Source organism: Ovis aries, chromosome 3 (assembly GCF_016772045.2).
Source record: "Ovis aries strain OAR_USU_Benz2616 breed Rambouillet chromosome 3, ARS-UI_Ramb_v3.0, whole genome shotgun sequence".
NCBI lineage: Eukaryota > Metazoa > Chordata > Mammalia > Artiodactyla > Bovidae > Ovis > Ovis aries.
Window position 1 is genome coordinate 210,498,990 of NC_056056.1, and position 19,457 is coordinate 210,518,446.

At 48.1% G+C, this 19,457-nt stretch overlaps 1 protein-coding gene across 1 annotated transcript in view; it reads left to right on the forward strand.

Moving 5' to 3' along the window:
* ANO2 (anoctamin 2) overlaps window positions 1–19,457 on the forward strand; it is a 342,394-nt gene that overhangs the window by 313,908 nt on the left and 9,029 nt on the right. The window contains exons 21-23 of the mRNA XM_042247625.1: window positions 9,089–9,241; window positions 9,627–9,679; window positions 12,863–13,044. Coding sequence (XP_042103559.1) covers window positions 9,089–9,241; window positions 9,627–9,679; window positions 12,863–13,044 — 388 coding nt within the window. The remainder of the gene's footprint in view (window positions 1–9,088; window positions 9,242–9,626; window positions 9,680–12,862; window positions 13,045–19,457) is intronic.

The following is a 19,457-nucleotide window of genomic DNA, read 5'->3' on the forward strand; positions in this document are numbered from 1 at the left end:
GATCGACTGTTATAGCCAGACTCTGAGTTCATGAGGAGCAGAACTCTCAGAGAGGCATTGGTGCTTCCATCTTCATCCAGAGGAATTACTATTTCACAATTCACAAGTTATGAGGAACAGTGGGGACTGAGTCTCTCTTAACCACAAAGAAAAAAAAAAAGTGTCCTTGCTGATCTGTCCTGCTGCTGTGTTGATTTGTAGGCAATAGATTCTTAATACTTAAGCCATGACTTCAAGGCTGGTCTTTCCTGTTACAACTTCCAGGGTTTCTGAATTGAGTCCAATCCATTATATATGGAAATATATATATAATGAGAGCTGGACCATAAAGAAGGCTGAGTGCCAAAGAATTGATGCTTTTGAATTGTGGTGAAGAAGACTTGAGAGTCCCTTGGACTGCAAAGAGATCAAACCAGTCAGTACTAAAGGAAATCAACCCTGAATATTCATCGGAAGGACTGTTGCTGAAACTGAAGCTCCAATACTTTGGTCACCTGATGTGAAGAGCTGATTCATTGGTAAAGACTGATGCTGGGAAAGATTGAAGGCAAAAGTAGAAGGGGGCAACAGAGGATGAGATTGTTGGATGGCATTGCTGACTCAATGGACATGAGTTTGAGCAAACTCCAGGAGATTGTGAAGGACAGGGTGGCCTGGCGTGCTGCAGTCCATGGGGTTGAAAAGAGTCAGACATGACTTAGCAACTGAACTTGCTTAGCAACAGCCTTATATAAACCCCAGGTGATCCTTTGGAGATTGAAAGGGAATTCCACCTGTTGTCTTTATTTCCTCAGTAGTCTGTGAATTTGATGAATGGATTGGCAAGGGAGACCTCAATTACCAAACACACCAGGGGCTTCCCTGGTGGCTCAGATGGTAAAGAATCTGCCTGCTGTGCAGGATACCCAGGTTTGACTGCCGAGTTTGGAATATCCCCTGGAGAAGGGGATGACAATCCACTCCAGTATTCTTGCCTGGAAAATCCCATGGACAGAGGAACCTGGCAGGGGTCGCATAGAATCGGACACGACTGAGCAAGTTACACTAACTAATCAACCAAATATGCAGAAAACCTTCAGAGGTCTCTTTGGCTTGTTCTTCAAGTCGAACCCAATGGTTGTGGGTCTCTCCACGTTCCTGCTGGGGAGGGTGAGTTACTCCTGCCCTGGTACTGTGACTCTGTTAATGCTGCCCTTAAAAGTCTGACTCCAAGACATAGCCAGGATTTGCTTACATGTCCATCTTCTCCACTATATCCTGTGAACTCTTAGGACAGAGTAGCCTGGTGTGCTGCAGTCCATGGGGTTGCAAAGAATCAGACATGACATAGTAATCTGTTCATCTTTGCTTCCTTAGCAGTGAGCATGGTGCTCGGTATCTAGACTGTGCCCAGTAGATGCTTGTTCGGTGAGTGAGTGAATGAATGAATAAGTAATGGATGATGGACATTGAGAGCCTTCTTATGCTTCTACTGTCAAGACTTTTACTATTTTCCCAAACGATAGAGGTCCATTCCAAGAAAGCCACTCATGTGCCTTCTGCTAACTCTTCCTGTTTGTGTGGTCCATCAACACTTACAAATCTCTTTCACACCAGACCCTGAGTGCCGAGCACAGTTGTCTTTCCTTGTCCTTAGGAGAAGGGGATCCCTGGACACTGTCTGGAAATGCAGGCTGATGAAAGAAACAGTGAGGACCTTTCCATGCTTTATTTTTACCCAAGTGTTTATATTCATGGGCTGTTTCTAGCTGAATCTTTTCAGTGACCACCTCCTGAGTGAGGAGACAGACTCAAGCCAACATATTTCTGAGTCCTTCCCTTCCATTGCTTATTAGAGGCTCATGATGGGGAGAATTTTTTTTTTTTCCCCCAGCCTCACCATATGTGGGATCTTAGTTCCTCCACCAGGGTTGGAACCAGACACTGCGTTGGAAGCACAGAGTCTTAACCACTGGACCTCCAGTGAAATCTCAACAGGGAAGATTCTTAAACTTTCAGCTTTTAATCCCTTTAAACTGACTATATTATACAATTACTAAATTATAGAAAGTGTTTTAGAAAGCTAGTTACTTTCTTTAGAATTAGACTGTCCTAACTGATGGCTTTTACAACTGACTTTCTTCAAAGCCTTCTGTGTGCGTGATGGGGCTGAGGCTGTCCGTGAGGATATGCCAGAACCATGTTAAAACCTCACGGCCCCCTCTCCCTCCCCGGCACTAAGCACAATGATTTCCATCCACACGTTTCAGTGGCCTGCCTCTTTCCGCGTTTGTTTCGTATTTACAGCTGGTGACATTAAGTTCATATTCACGAAACAAGATAGCCACTCAACATGTACTGCAGGAAGGACGCCACACAAAATGGCAGGGCCTCGGAAGAGTCAAAAACGTCCACGATCTCAAAGGAGCTTGTGGCTCAGGGCGCAAGTCAGACAAACAGGGAGAGGGACGTGTGCAGGGCATGATGGGAGTGGGGAGGAGAGGTGCCCGGGCTCCCAGTTCTGCCAGGGGGAGGGATGCGGAGTGCAGTGGGGGAGACCCTTCACAGAGGAGGTTCAGTGGAACCTGAAATAGGAACGGTCATCCATCCAACAGACAGAAGAGGAGGAAAATGATAGATGGCCATGGCATGCACCAAGGCTCAGGAATATGGGGAATGTGGTGACTGTAGGGAAGTCCGGATGGTTTTGAGAGGCTTGGAAAGCTGGCAGATTCGGTCTCCAAGTGCCGTGGCTCAGTGTCAGCTCAGAGTGTGGGTGGGGAGCACGTGTGTCTGCAAAACTAACTCAGGGTCATATCTCAAAGGTCTTGAATGCCATACCAAAGATCTGGGTGGTATCGTGTGTGAGGATGTGTGTGCATGTGTGATGGAAGGGTAGATATGTTCACTGAAGAATTTTGAGTAAATGAAAAATAACTCCTGTTCCATCAAGAGTTTTTCCACCAGTCCTGGCTGGTCCACTCTATCCCACTTGATACACTATTTCTTCCTTAAGCCGATCATCCTGAAATGTCCTTCCTGGACAATGTCGAGTGTAATCCACTCCTCCTTGTTATTTTAACCTAAGCCCAGGTAATCAAGGCCAAGATTTTAACTGCATCAGGCAGCACAGGGCTGTAGCTGCATATTTTCAAAGGAGAATGGTTGCTGGGGATTGAGAAGAGAAAACCAATGGGGTTTGTGCTTGCGAGGCTGTCCAGTCTCTGTGCTTTCAGCTAGGTGTCTCTGGAGCACTTGCCAGCAGGCTTTGCAAAGATTTTGTTGAAAATCAACTTATGAATTCCTCCCTAATTGGCTTGGCCCAGGTCTAATCTGTTATTGGTGGAGCCAGCCTGGCTTCTATTATGCAGAGTGCTTAGGATTTCCGGCCCTGCTCCTAGCCTTGTGGAGGCTGGCTATTTTTAGAAGCCAGTCTTGGTGCTGGTGAAGGCTGGTATCACTGCGTCCTCTGAAGTGACCCCAGAAGGCTGCCCATCTGATACAGCGTGTAGACCTCTGACAACAAAAAGCAAGTCTTGGAATTGACATTTGTATGCCAGAGGGTTATGGTTTTATACATTTTTTTTTCCTCTCCCCAAGATGAAACAAAGCTTCCTCTTTGTTCCTGCCTTTCTAAATGGATTCCTGGAAATGGACTGTGTACCCGGTCCAAGCCAGTAACACCTGTGGCCATTGAACATCTTCAGAGGGTGGTTTCTCTTGGCCCCAGGACACCCTGGAGAAGCATCAGAGGAGGGACAGGGTGGTGGTGTCACTGGCCTTTGCTGAGTTCACCCTCTTAAGGTTTCTGGTGTGAAACACACAGACATGCCTGGAAAAGGCAAGAGGAGAGACCCAGCGTGGGGTTGGGATCATTTCTGGGCACTATTAGCACCGCGTAGACCCAAGACCTAGGACTGAGACACCTGGTGATGGAGAGTTGGTGAAGGGAAGATGCAAAGACCAGGGCAGCCCCCTCAGAGGAGAGGGCTCAAGTCTGCCTTGGGAATTCATGAGGGAGGAAGCCGAGGAAGTGGAGAGCCCTAACTTTTCCTAAGATCCTGGAAGGAGGGACATTGGATTTCTGAGCGCCATTTGCATGAGCGTGGAGAGGACAGGCTGTATCAGCTTATAGTCTCTCAGATGTAACCCACCCTGTCTCTCCCCCATCAGCCCCCACACTAAGTCCTCCAGGGGGCTTTGTAGAGTTTAAACAGTTCTGTTGGAGGAAGTCACTCATGCAAACATCACCTCTATATCCCTGAGCTCATTAGAACCAAGGAAACCAACTTAGAGCCCCAGGAATAAGGACAGAGTCATCTATATACTTAAATACAAACATGCATTTTACAAGCTTTGGAAAACTAGTCTGACATCTGTTTTGCTTTCCTTGTTAATTCCACCCCGCTCCACTCTCTACTTGCCCTCACCCCACCCCTGACTCTAAAGTGAATTCCTCAGCAAAGCCTGAATTAAGGAATGTGATAGACCCTGCATTTGGAGCTGGCTCCCAAAGCTTGCTTTGGAAGATTTCGTCGCCTGGAGAAGGAAATGGCAACTCACTCCAGTACTCTTGCCTAGACAATCCCATGGATGGAGGAGCCTGCCAGGCTGCAATCCGTGGGTCACAAAGAGTCAGACACAACTGAGCTACTTTACTTTCACTTTTGCTTTCAGCCAGCTCGCTAGCCAGGCAGTTGTTCATCTCAGGGACCTGACCTAGGCAAATCTGTGCCTTCTGTATGTCTTGTCACCAGCTGGTGGCTGCTGGTCTCCCAGAGCCCGCAGGGAATCCCCTGGGCATCATGGACCACGGCTAGGATAGCACCCCAGTTCAGGGAGAGCCTCAGCTCTTGACCGTGGCCCAAGCAAACTGCCAGACCAAAACAGGTGTGCCGGTGAAGTTCCGTGCATTCTCTCTGTCTCAAAACTTCTGCTTTAGTTTTATTTCATTTTGTTAATTTAACTTTGGATTCTGGTTTTTCTCCTTTTTTAAAAAATTAATTAATTTTTGGCTGTGCCAGTTCTTCATCGCTACGTGGGCTTTTCTCCAGTTGCAGTGAATGAGGGCTAAATCTTCACTGAGGTGCTCAGGCTTCTCACTGCGGCGGCTTCTAGTTGCAGACGTAGGCTCTGGGGCATGCAGGCTCAGTAGCTGCGGCTCCTGGGCTCTAGAGCACAGGCTCAGTAATTGTGGCACGTGGGCTTAGTTGCTCTGAGGCATGTGAGATCTTCCTGGGTCAGGGATCGAACCCATATCCTGCGCTGGCAGGAGGATTCTTTACCATTGAAGCCCCTGGCTTTTCTTCCTTTACGTGGATATCCTAGAATCTTGAAGGTTCTCCGAGAGAATGGGAATCACAGCACCACAGCAAATCAGACCTGAAGGGGATTGAAAGTGGTTTCTTCAATTTGAACATGAAGATGCAGAAGCCCAGTGAGACAGAGAGAACTGCCTAAGGACCTGGGGCTAGTGAAAAACACATCCAGGGCTGGAAGTGAGGCCTCTGACTCTCATTCAGTGTTTATCCCTTAAATATGTGTCTGTTTAAGGTACACATATGCAGGATACATTGCAGCCATCTGTACTCCAGTAAGAATTAACAATACACGGGACAGGTATCACTGAACGGTTATTAAGTGACAGACGTTGTTGTGAGCACTTTACATATGCAATATTATTTACCCTTTTGTCAACCTACGGGGTGGGTATTTTTACTATTCTCAATTTGTAATTGCTTAATAACTTGCCTTAATAATTAGGGAACTCTTGGTGGTCCAATGGCTAAGACTAGACTCCACATTCCCAATGCGGGGTGCCCAGGTCCAACTCCTAGTCAGAGAACTAGATTCCAGAAGCTGAAGCTAAGAGCCTGTATGCCTCAATTAAAGATCCTGCATGTTGCGATGAAGACCTGGGGCAGCTGAATAAATTAATAAATAAAATATTTTCTAAATAGGGAGGTGTTTTTTAATAATTTGTGTATTTTTGTCTGTGCTGGGTCTTCATTGCTGTGGGGTTTTTCTCTGTTGCAGTGAGCAAGGGCTACTCTTTAGTTGCACTATATGGGCTTCTCATCGGGGCTTCCCTTGTTGGGGAGCTCTGGGCACGCAGGCTTCAGTAGTTGCAGCACATGGGCTCAGTATTTGCTGCTCTCGGCTCTGGAACACAGGCTCAGAAGTTGCTGTGCATGAGCTCAGTTGCTCCACGGCTTGTGGGATCTTCCCAGACCAGGGACTGAACCCATGTCTTTTCCACTGGCAGCAGATCCTATACCACTGAGCCACCAGGGAAGCCCTAGGGAAGTCTTATCAGACTTACTTTCTTGAGACTCAGGTCTAACTTTGCATCAGCAAATCTATACTGAACCACTCCAAGGGATGGAGCCCTGCCTTCAGGAGATGAATCACAAGTAGATCAATCACAGCAGTGCACAGTGGCAGCTATAACGAAGCAACCACTTTGTTGGGGGTAAGGGGGCGGACTTCTCCAAGGAGATAGCATTTGACAGTTCTTGGGGATGCATAGACTTTTGCTAGCTGGAGAATGAGTGCTTGTGTGCCAGTGAAGGGAGATGCTAAGGGGTTCAGGGAGAAATCTGGAGGTGAGGAGCTCGGGGTCCTGGAATTCTGGCAGAAGCATCACGGCTGTGGGAGGTGCTGGGAGGCTGGCTAGAGAGGTAAGATAATCCAGTACCTATGTCCTGAGATAGGGAATCTGGATTCTATCCAGTAACAGAGAGGAGCCAACAGAAAGGCTTGTGAGTAGGTTAGGTGATGGTCTTGGATTCCTGGAGACTTGGGGCTGGATGGATGTACTGTGTGTGTGCTTGGTTGTTCAGTCATGCCCAGCTCTTTGAGACTTGGTGGACTGCAGCCTGCCAGGCTCCTCTGTCCATGGGGATTCTCAAGGCAAGAATACTGTAGTGGGTTGCCACGCCCTCCTCCAGGGGATCTTCCCAACTCAGGGATCGAATCCAGGTCTCTCACACTGCAGGCGGATCCTTTACCGTCTGAGCCACCAGGGAAGCCCAGGAATACTGGAGTGGGTAGCCTATTCCCTTCTCCAAGGGATCTTCCCAACCCAGGAATCGAACTGGGGTCTCCCGTGACGAGGAAAGCCGGTAGGAGGAGGTGGTTGCAATTGTCCAGGGAGAAGCAATGGGGGCCTGGACTCCTTACAGCCATCTGACTGGCGCAGGCTGCCTCCACTCCTCTGCCCGCACTGATTTTGGAGGGGAGAGGAGGGGGGATGCTGTCTTTAATGCATTCTGCCTGCAGGGACAGCATATCCATCAAATCTAAGCTTCCATGTCCATATGGAGACTCCCCATGGTCCCTACCCTGAGCAGGCTTGAGCTCTCTTCTTCCGGCCTCTGCTGTGTCTAGTACGTTTTTCTTTCTCTCTTGGTGCACATCGAATTTCCTTGCACATCTTCGTACATTTCTGTCTTCTGCTTCACACCCAGCTCCTTGAAGGCAGTCCAGATCTTTGCCTCCTTAAATACTTGGCACCATGCCTGACATTTAATGAGCTCTCAGTACACATGTGATGAATGAATCTACTTTCTAAATAAGGCAGTGACTACAGATAGGGCAAGAAGTGGCCAACTTTGGGAGATTTTTTAAAAGTTTACTTTATTGAAGTGTAGTTGATATATAATTTTGTATTAATTTCTGCTGTACAGCACAGTGATTCAGTTATATATATAAATAAAAATATATATTGCTTTTCATATTTTCCCATCATAGCTTATGATGGTAAATTGAATATAGTTTCCTGTGCTACAGTAGGACATTGTTTTCAAGTTACATCAAGGGTCAGCAAATGAATCCAGCCCACTTTATTTACCACTTTTGTAAATAAAGTTATATTGGAACATAACCAAGCCTGTCAGTCCATGTTTGGCTCCAGCTGTTTCACTCTGCAAAGGCAGAGTTAAGTTATATGACCAGACCATACACAAATAGTTACTATCTGCTCAGCTCTAAAAAAGCATGCAGTATTGCCACTGGCAGCGCCATAGATGGACCTCGAGATGATCATACGAAGTGAAGTGAATCAGCCGGAGAAAGCAAATATTATATATCTCATACGTCAAATCTAAAAAGTAATACAGGGACTCCCCTGGTAGTCCAGTGTGGTTAAAACTTCACCTTCCAATGCAGGTCCTGGGGGAGGTTTGATCCCTGATGGGGAAGCTAAAATTCCACATGCCTTGCAGCCAAAAAACCAAAACATAAACAGAAGCAATATTGTAACAAATTCAGTAAAGATTTTTTTAAATGGTCCACATCAAAAAACACTTAAATAAATGATACAAACGAACTTGTTTACAAAACAGAAACAGACTCTCAGACATAGAAACTTATCAAAGGGGAGAGTGTCAGGGGAGGGGTAAATTAGGAGTTTGGGATTAGCAGGTACAAACTGCTATATATAAAATAGATAACTAACAGGATCTTCCTGTAGAGCACAGGGAACTCTATTAAACATCTTGTAATAATCTATAGTGGTAAAGAATCTGCCTGTAATGCACGAGACCCGGGTTTGATTCCTGGGTCAGGAAGATCCTCTGGAGAAGGAAATGACAATCCGCTCCAATATTCTTGCCTGGAGAATCCCATGGACAGAGGAGCCTGGCGGGCTACAGTCTACAGGGTTCCAAGAGTCGGACACGACTGAGCTACTAAACCACCATATATGTGTATCTGAATGCCTTTGCTATATACCTGACACAATATTGTAAATCAACCAAAGTTCCATTAAAAAAAAAAATTGACTATCTAGACCTTTGCTGAAGAAGTTTGTTAACCTCTGAGTTCAATGAGCAGAATTAGTGACTGGAGATACAAGGTGATGGAAAGGAAGGTGTCAAGATTTTTCCTTTTCTCATGTCTTCTCACCTAAACAGAGCCTTGCACCCAAGTGATAGCACTGACCCCTAGGCCTGCAGGTGCTGAGAGAGACACCCCCGCTGTGGGGCACACCAGAAAGGGAGTCTGAGCCCAAGGAGGACAAGGATCTGGGTCAGAAGAGACAGAGGCCAGGGCTGCCGGGCAAAATCCACCTAACCCCCGCTGCCTCTCGTGCCCTGCTCTCTCATAGTCATCCAGTTTGGCTTTGTAACCCTCTTCGTGGCCTCCTTTCCTCTGGCACCTGTGTTCGCCCTCCTCAACAACGTCATTGAAGTGCGCCTGGATGCGAAGAAGTTCGTTACAGAGCTGAGACGGCCCGATGCTGTGAGGACCAAGGATATCGGTATGTCTGCTGCCCAGAGGCCATTCCGCTCCTCCCCATCCCCTCCTTCTGACCCTCCCCCTATCTCCCAGGCCGCCTCCCTCCCACTGTGTCAGGCATCCAGGGTACTGGGGCATCTCTTGCTTCATCAGCCCCTCTGAGCCCCCTCATCCTCTTCTTCTCAGGTGCTGGGAGGTCAGATGATTCACACACACACGCACACACACTGGCCCCTGGGTTTGCAGACAGGGCTGCCCCTAAGCCTTTCCAGACAAGCCCATCTCTGGGGGCCCCGGCAGAGCTCCGCTGGTAACTTGCCTGCAAAGCGTCACTCTGGCTGCAGCCTTGTCATCACTGGGCTGGGGGCGGGAGGGAGCCAGACGCCCTTCTCTTTCTGTCTTAACAGGGATCTGGTTTGATATCCTCTCTGGCATCGGCAAATTCTCTGTTATCATCAACGTAAGTGCTTGCGTTCCTGACACCGTTTCTCTGTGGGAAGGGCCTTCCAGGGGAGCTGAGGTCTTCAGGGCAGGAAACCAGTTCTGTTACCTCCCAGCTTCTTCCATTTGGAGCTCTAATTAATACAGTTGTTGTTCTTATTGTTTAGTTGCTAAGTCGTGTCTGACTCTTTGTGACTCCATGGACTGTAGCCTGCCAGGTTCCTCTGTTCATGGTATTTCCCAGGCAAGAATACTTAAGTGGGTTGCCATTTAGCCCCTCTCGTTAATAGTGAGTACACGCCTTCTTACACATCAGGCTGTCGCCAGAGCTCTGCAGCTTTGTTGTTCATTTCGCTAAGAGAAAGAAAGGTAATTACCCACCAGAATGCGTACCTTGGCCTTAGGAATCCAGATCAGATCTTTCTTCAGAGCCAAGAGTCACGAGGAAAGAATTCCCCATATCTATCCATCTCTTCCCTTTCTTTCTCTACTCCGGAGCTGAACAATACCTGGAGCATCGCCCAGGCTGCAGTTCCTAATTACCGTTCCTCCGAGTTGTCAGTGTGGAGTCTTAATTATCCCTGTGGACTCTGGCGCTGCTTGCTTAAGATAGGACATGGAAGAAGAGGGGTCCTGCCTGCTCTGACCTCCTTAACTGCCTTGCCAGACGTGTCCAGGTTTCAGAGGAAATCCTGCTGGACCCAAGCCAACAAACAGCTCTTTTGGCGTCTGCATTCCTTGCAGACGGTGGCCAGGCAGGGTCTCCGCTTCCATCTCCTGAGACCAGATCAGTCAGCTCAGCGCACAGCAAGAAAGTCACGGCCCCTGTTCCCTGGGGAGAGAAGCACTGACTCTGCCCGGGCTCCCCACTAAGAACACATAAAGTGACATGAGGTATGCAGAGAGGCAGAGAGGATCAGCCCGTCACACATGGGACGCTTGATGTAGGAAGTGCAGGTCTCAAGGCTGAGAAATCAGGTGCCGTTTGGAAAATAGATCAATAGCTGCTTTGGAGTTGAGGCTTCTAGAAAAGAAGTAGTTGCTAGTGCTAGTGGCTTCCCAGGTGGCTCAGTGGTAAAGAATCTGCCTGCCAAGGCAGGAGATGCAAGAGATGCAGCTTCAGCTCCTGGGTTGGGAAGATCCCCTGGAGAAGGAAATGGCAACCCACTCCAGTATTCTTGCCTGGAGAATTCCATGGACAGAGGAGCCTGGTGGGCTACAGTCCATGGGGTCACAAAGAGTCGGACACGACTGAGCACGCATGCTTCTGGGAAAGAGCCCTTGAGTACCAAGCACTTTTCAGCTAGGCAACAGAATGATAGAGGCTTTACTTCCCTGCCCTTACTTCTTATTTGTTAAAAAGTGGGGGCGGATGAGAATCTCACCAAATCATATCATTCTAGAAATTAAAAGAGATGATGAAGGTATGTCTGGTCCATGCTCTGTTAATTGCAGCTGTGATTATTAGAAGTACGTTTCTCACTGTCACATATGGCTATGGCCCCGCACACTCACAGATACATTTAGAAAACAATGCCTAAACTGCATTTTTTGAAAGAGCTTTCATTGTTGGTGCCGGGGACAGTATAAACACCTGCCAAAAAGATTTAAGATTTTCTTTGCAGAAAGTCCTCCTGCATTTAAACAGGCAATCATTCGTTTGTCGTTTGGCTTGCTCCGCAGACATTTATAGAGGACTTGGATACACCCGGGGCGAGGTCGGGTGTGTGCGTTTCATCCAGCAAGACCTACTCCTCTCCCTCGGTGTCTTACTTTTTCTAAGCAAAATGGGTGAGAGTGAGTTCCATCATGTGACAGGATAAAAGGCGCTGAGAGACAGTGGTGAAACAGACTCCCTGTGGAACCATAGCCGCAGTGTTCCTGGGTTTTTGGTGTCACTCAGGGGCAAGTGTACCATTCGATGTCCTTGCCCGTCACATTTAAGTGGTCCTCTGGACTTCCCAGGTGGCACTAGTGGTAAAGAACCCGCCTGCCAATGTAGGGAAGATATAAGAGACGCACGTTCGATCCCTGGCTTGGGAAGATCCCCTGGAGGAGGGCGTGGCAACCCATTCCAATAGTCTTGCCTGGAGAATCCCATGGACAAAGGAGCCTGGCGGGCTACAGTCCATAGGGTCGCAAAGAGTCAGACACGACTGAAGTGACTTAGCACGCACACACTCATTGCTATTGATAATTTTCTCAGAAAGTCTTCCACTCCTTTTTTTTGAAAAATAGTTTGATTGATTTATTTATGTTCAAATGTGCTGGGTCTTTGGTTCTGCCTGGGCTTTTCTGTAGCTGCGAGTGGTGGCTACTCTCTAGTTGTGGTGCCTGGACTTCTCATCGCAGTGGCTTCTCTTGTCGCAGAGCATGGGCTTTAGGACACTCAGGCTTCAGTAGTTGCTGCATGTGAGCTCAGTAGTTGCAGCTCCCGGGCTCTAGAGCCCAGGCTCAGTAGTTGTGGCGCACGGGCTTAGTTGCTGTGCGACATGTGGGATCTTCCTGGACCAGGAATCGAACCCATGTCTCCTGCATTGGCAGGCAGATTCTTTACCGCTGAGCCACCAGGAAAGCCCCATCCACTCCTCTTTGGTGTGGCCAATGCCAGCATCAGTTCAAATATCTCAGAGATGTTTATGCCCTCCCTCTCCAAATGGTCCAAACTGGCTTAGTATCCTTTGCTTTGGTGGTCGTAATTCACTCTCTTGACAGCTAGTGGTTTCCTGCTGCTGCTGCTAAGTTGCTTCAGTCATGTCCGACTGTCTGCGACCCCATAGACGAAAGCCCACCAGGCTCCCCTGTCCCTAGGATTCTCCAGGCAAGAACACTGGAGTGGGTTGCCATTTCCTTCTCCAATGCATGAAAGTGAAAAATGAAAGGAAAGTCACTCAGTCATGTCCGACTCTTAGCGACCCCATGGACTGCAGCCTACCAGGCTCCTCTGTCCATGGGATTTTCCAGGCAAGAGTGCTGGAGTGGGGTGCCATTGCCTTCTCCAAGTGGTTTCCTTCCACGTGTCAAAGATGGAAAAGCCAGGCAGGTCAGCAACATGAGCTCAGGGATGAGGATTCTATTAGTCAGAGCAGCACCTCTGGATGGGGAGCCCGGGAGGGGGGCGGTCCCTTAGCCAGATGGACCTGTGCCGCCTGGACGGCGTCCGTCCTGACCGACCCTCGGGTGCTTGTGGTTCTGCCCCCAGGCTTTTGTCATCGCCGTCACCTCCGACTTCATCCCGCGCCTGGTGTACCAGTACTCCTATAGTCACAATGGCACTCTGCACGGCTTTGTCAACCACACCCTCTCCTTTTTCAACGTCAGCCAGCTGAAGGAGGGGACGCAGCCCGAGAACTCCCAGTTTGAGCAGGAGGTTCAGTTCTGCAGGTAAGGTGATCGGGAGCAGGAGGGCGGTGGAGGACTGAAAGCAGCAAGTCCAAGTAACTCTCCGGATGACCTAGAATTGTCTCAGAATCCTTCTCCTTAGCCTCTGTCTCCTATCCCCAGACCCCAGATCCCAAGAAATCAATTTCAGTGAATCAACCAATATATATTTTTTTAACTGGAAGGTTTCAACACTTTATTTTTCTTAACTTTTAATTTTGTTTTGGGATATAGATGATTAACAATGCCATGATAGTTTCAGATGGATGGCAGAGAGACTTAGCCAGACATATGCACATATCCATTCTCCCCAAACTCCTTCCCCATCCAGGCTGCCACATAACATTGAGCAGAGTTCCTTGTGCCATACAGTAAGTCCTTGCTAGTGATCTGTTTTAAATATAACAGTGTGTCCATGTCCATCCCAAACTCTCTGACTATTCCATCTCTCTGTCCTTCCCCCCGGCAACCATAAGCTTGTTCTCTAAACGAATCAACCAACATTTGTTGAGTGCCTTTTGCTAGACACTGTGGAGCAGACGGAAAGGTATATCGGTTCATTCTCACCATCAAGGGAAGGTCTGGTTTATGGTCTGGTTGGGAAGGAAACAGAACTCTCCAGGACACTGCACATTGTTCAGTGATTATGTCTAGTACAGACCATGGACCATTGGTGTGGAGTCAGCATGAGCCAGGTCATGCGGGTGGAGATGAATCTGGGGTATTCGATAAATGCTTAGGAGCTAGCTGGTAGAGTCTGCGAGGAGAGTGTTTGGAAGATAAACATAGGGAATAATATAGGAAATACAATATATAGAGCAACTCCTTGGGTAGTGTAAGCCAAAGTGTTGTTGGACTTGAATAGGTAGGATGAAGTAGATACTGAGAAACCTTGAAATCTTATAGGAATTTTAATGTGATGCAGTAGGAAGTTATGGACTTCTATAGGGCCAGGTAGTTAGAGGATAAAGTGTAGGCTTGGACTTCCCTGGTGGCTCAGAAGGTTAAGCGTCTGTCTACAATGCGGGAGACCCGGGTTCGATCCCTGGGTCAGGAAGATCCCCTGGAGAAGGAAATGGCAATCCACTCCAGTACTATTGTTTGGAAAATCTCATGGACAGAGGAGCCTGGTAGGCTACAGTCCATGGGGTTGCAAAGAGTCGGACACGACTGAGCGACTTCACTTTCACTTTAGGAAAATTAATTTGGTCTCTGAGTGGAAGATGGGTTAGAATTGAGGGAACTCAAGGAGAGCTGCTGAGGTGCTACACCATTCAGACATGAGCCATGGAAGGCCTGGAACGGAAATGTGGAAGAAATTCGGAGTGGGGGACAAGATGAGCTACTTAATGTTGTACCTTACAAAGCTGGGGACCAGAGGTCTGAGAGAGAGCCTGAGTCAGGATGATTCCAAAGTTTGGGCTGATGTCAGAAGACTGGGAAATTGTGGGTCCGTTGACAGGGATGGGGAAGATGCTAAGAGAATCTGATTTTACCATCCATGTGATGAATTTGGCCCCAGTCATGTTGCAAGTAAAACGATGGTAAGAAATCTAAGAGGGGAATTTCCATCTAACTCCTGGAGAGAGTAGCTGGAATTCCCAAGAGGACTAGGTTAGAGTCATGATTGCAGTCTGTCAGCACAGGGATCTCTGAAGCGAAAAACAGAACTCTCCACTACTTACCTGAGAAGGGCAAAGAAAGAGAGAAAAGAAGCAGGGGGAAATCAATTCGCTAACCCTTTTGTACCTTGGTTAAGTGATGGTCCCCGGAGGACTCGATCCAAGATCATGCCTCTTGTATTTAAACAAATAGAACACGGGACTTCCCTGGTAGTCCAGTAGTTAAGAATCCACCTGCCAGTGCGGGGGACACAGGTTGGATCTCTGGTTCAGGAACTAAGATCCCACACACCACAGGGCGTCTAAGCCACAACCGCTGAGCCTGTGCTCTAGAGCGTGTGAGCCACAACCACAGCTACTGAGCCCACACTGCCTAGAGCCCGTGCTCAGCAATCAGAGGAGCCAGTGGAAACCTCTGTGATCCTAGAAAAGTCTTCAGCTTTCTAAGAGGTTTCCAGTGACAGATCCTAAAGCAAGACTGACATTTGTTCAAGAATGCAAGCCTCAACCCTACTTGGAGCCACGAACAGCACAAGTGTGACTTATTGTCTGGGGATACCAAGGCTAACACTGCTCCTTTGCTTGGTCTAGAAGCATATAAACCTTCTAGAAGTTGGTCTGGAAGGTCTATCCATAGGGACCTTGGCCTTGATTATCAGATCTTCCAGTGACCCTCTGAATATATTTTCAATGGATTGAACTGGCTTAAACATGAAGGGACTTAAATGCCTCCATAGTGAAAGTTGAGGGTAGTTTTAGTTGAGTAGACTTGATTCAATCTGCCCAAACTAAATCTTGCTCCATCTTCCAACTCTACTGTAGTCGATGGTGACTGTAGTTTCAAGGAAACTACGGACCAGTATTATACTGGGTCCACATCCAGTGGGAAACAAGCCTTCTTCCTCTTTCCCAACCATATCAGCAAAAGTCTTGCTGCAGCTTGTTGGCTGGGATCAGTGCATGCTTCCTATCCAGAACCAACCCCTGCAGCCAGAAGAATGTGATGCTTTCCGTGGTCTTTGGCACTGTGGGGCTTGGGAGTGGGAGGTGAAATGATCTCCATCTAGAGCACATGGTCTCAGAGTTGGGGATCATTCCCTCCTCCTCTGAGATCTGAAGTTACGGTGAACAGATGCAGCTCAGCCAAAACAGCAGGTGCCCAGGAGACCAGGCATTATTAGCACACCCGAATGACACTGAGCTTTGCTGTGTCCACTGTCAGTCACTGGACTTTCCTGCAGCCATAAAGCCCTGATAACTCTTCTCTCCACTGAAAGCAGAGGGGACCGTGGCTCGTGTGTGGTCCATAGAGTGGCAGAATTATAACTAGCTGTGTGTGTAGGAAGTGCATTCTACATTTCTGTCAAGAAAACGTAGCTGCAGAAAATAGATTGAGCTCAAAGAGTTTGGTTTGATCTTACTCCATACCAACCGAGATTATAGGATCATTGTACACCTATTTTTTTTTATACGTTATTTATTTGTTTTTGGCTGTGCTGGGTCTTCATTGCTGTGCATGGGCTTTCTCTAGTTGCGGGGAGTGGGTGCTACTCTTCATTGTGGGGCATAGGCTGTAGGTACATGGACTTCAGTCACTGTGGCATGTGGGCTCAATAACGGTGGCACACGGGCTTAGTTGCTGAATAGCATGTGGGATCTTCCAGGACCAGGGCTCAAATCCATATCAGCAAAAGTCCTGCGAAAGTCCCCTGCATTGGCAGGTGGGTTCTTAACTACCAGACCACTAGGGAAGTCCTCACTGTGCACCTGTTTTTGAGGCTTTATGATAGGCTTGGCATCGGTCATATAATAGGGAACAAGACGGTGCCTCCCTCAAGGAGTCTAGATGAATGAGATGAGTAAGCAATGAGAATCGAGCTTCTGTGATTGCAGTTGAGAGACTGCAGGACAGTCTTCTAGCCCTGAAGGAAGAGGCCATGCACCTAACCCAGACCTCAGTGTCCAGTGCAGAAGTGGCCAGAGGGAGAATCCTGTTGAATCTGCTCCCTCCCAGGAGGGACCAAGGCCGTCTGGGTGGTGAGCAGGGTTGGAGGAGCAGTGATGGGCAGGAAGGGGTTATCAGGTGGTGTGGGGGGTCCAGGGAGGACAGGGTGTCTCATGCAGAGGGGCTGGATTGTGCTTAGTGGTCAGAGATGGAATAATGGGGTTGAACTAGGAGAGAGACCAGGAAGGCATGGGAGGCATGTGGACTCTTATGTCACTGGGAGCCGCTGTGGGGATTGAAGGGACTTCTCACCAGTGTCATCTCTGACTGCGCTGTGAAGAGAAGCAGTGGCTCAGACGGTAAAACGTCTGTCTACAATGCAGGAGACCTGGGTTCGAACCCTGGGTCGGGAAGATCCCCTGGAGAAGGAAATGGCAATCCCCTCAGTACTATTGCCTGGAAAATCCCATGGACAGAGGAGCCGGGTAGTCTACAGTCCATGGGGTCACAAAGAGTCGGACATGACTGAGCGACTTCACCCCCTGCTTGAAGTGTAAAACAGATGCCTGGAGAGCGGGGTCAGCATATTATTTAGACACACACCATCCCAAACGGGTATACCATGTGGGCTGCCTTTTCTAGAAGAATGAGGAGTGCTGATGGAGATCTGTACCCACCCCAGGTGGGTCCTGCTCACCGCATGCCATGGGGTCCTGGCTGGCTGGCCAAAGTCTCTGGAAACTTAGGAAGCAGAGACATAAATTACTGATGTCCTTGTAAGCCAGGATTTGTCAGTGGCTGTCAGAAAGAGAAATGAAAAAACGAGGATGGAGAGAAAGCGAGATTGTGAGAAACACAGACACACAGACAACGTCAGAGCTAGCCCCAAAGCCAGCGTTTAGAACTGCTTCCGTGGTGGGAAATGAAATTTGCCCTGATTTTCTGGCAAATAGTGTTGGGAACTCAATGACCCTTCTTATTCTTAGTTTTTCATGACCTCTGGAGATAAATGTGGTCAAATAAAACTGAGGTCTCAGGCTGCAGCCCAGCCTCGCCAAGGATAGAGGTATCTTAAAAATAGCAGTAAAAGTTAGGACAAGTCTCCAACTGCCCATTTGAGATGCTTTCTCAGCATTTTTGGAGCTATGTCTGCCTCGGCCATTTAACTGACCATGCAGGGCTCTCGATAGACAGCCCCATGACGTCAGTCTGTGGCATGCTTAGTGGCCATTTAACAGGGTCAAGGTCCCCTGTGTCCTACAGGCTGGATGGTGGCTCAGGCTTCTGGCTCGGCGGGAGGAGAGCAGAGAGGTCAGCAGGTCAGGGACTGGGGTCTCAGAGCTCAAGGAACCCACCTGGGCTTGGGCAACCCACTGGGTCTGTTTGGAGATGCTAAGTATCCTGAACCAGCATCCTTGGGTGGTGCCTGTGGGCTTGTCTATAGGACTCAAGTTCTCTCCTGTCCCAGGATCCTTCAAGTTCCTTCTGGTGCCTGCCTGCATCTCCTCTGTTCCTGGCCGAGACCAGAGGGAAAGCCAGCTTTCTGGGTACCTCCGCTTATCTTTATCAGCCACTAGATCAACTTGGGCCTGGTTAGTTCCTAGTGGACTGGGCTCTTTTCCCTTGTTGAAGGGAAAATTTCTAAAGACATTTGTAAGCAGCTCAGGTGGTATGAAAATATTGTGTACCATCTTGTTCAGCATTAAGACATTACTTTCCATTGGACTGGGACTATTAAATTTTATTTTTACATACCACTGTTTAGGCTTGAGAAATGCATTCACTAACTGATGTATAATGACTAAAAGATCATATTAGAAGGCTGTTTCGCATATGCATGGAATCTAGAAAGATGGTACTGATGAAGCTATTTTGCAGGGCAGCAGTGGAGATGCAGCCATGGCGGACAGACTTATGGGTGAGGGCAGGGGGAGGAAGGAGAGGGTGAGACGGATGGAGAGAGCAGCGTGCAGACATATACACTACGGTATGGAAACTGATAGCCAATGGGAATTTACTGTATGACTCAGAGAACTCAAACCAGGGCTCTGTAACAACCTAGAGAGGTGGGATGGGGTGGGAGGTGGGAGGGAGGTTCAAGAGGGAGGGGACAGAGGTATACCTACGGCTGTTTCGTGTTGATGTATGACAGATATCAAGCCAAAATTGTAAAGCAGTTATCCTTCCATAAAAAATAAATAATAAAAAAAAAGCCATTTCCAGGACGTCCCTGGTGCAATGGTTAAGACGCAGCACTTGCGCTGCAGGGGGAACGGTGTCCATCCCTGGTCAGGAAGCTAAGAGCTCACATGCTACAGGGAGTGCCCCGCCCCCCAGAAAAATCCGTTTCTGAATGTCGAGGACCAGCCCCTTGGTTTATTATGTCAGCAGCTGCAGTGATTCTGTATTGTAATGACCTGTGGCAGGTATCACTGTCAAGGTCACCCTGCAAGTAAGGATGGGAAGGGGGCATCTGAGCCAGGAGCCTCTCTCCCCTGCCTACACCTCAGTTTCCCCATCTGTAAAAGTGGGGACTTGAAAAAGTCACCTCCTTCACCTCCTCACCTCATCTTCTTTTCTACTTTGTGCAAAAAAAATCAACAGTGAGCGACACGTGTAATATATGAATTTATTCCTGAGGAAGTTTTAAACATTACAGGCAACCTCTCCAACTCGGTCCCACATCCACACAGCCCTGCCCAGCCCTCAGCATCTTTCCAACTATAGCCCTGGTAACACGTTTGCGTGACCCTTTCTCAGTCATTTTCCCATGTATTAACATAAAAAAGAATTTATAGAACTTTTTAAGACACTTCACAGGTTCTCCTTCTAATAATGAACTATATTTT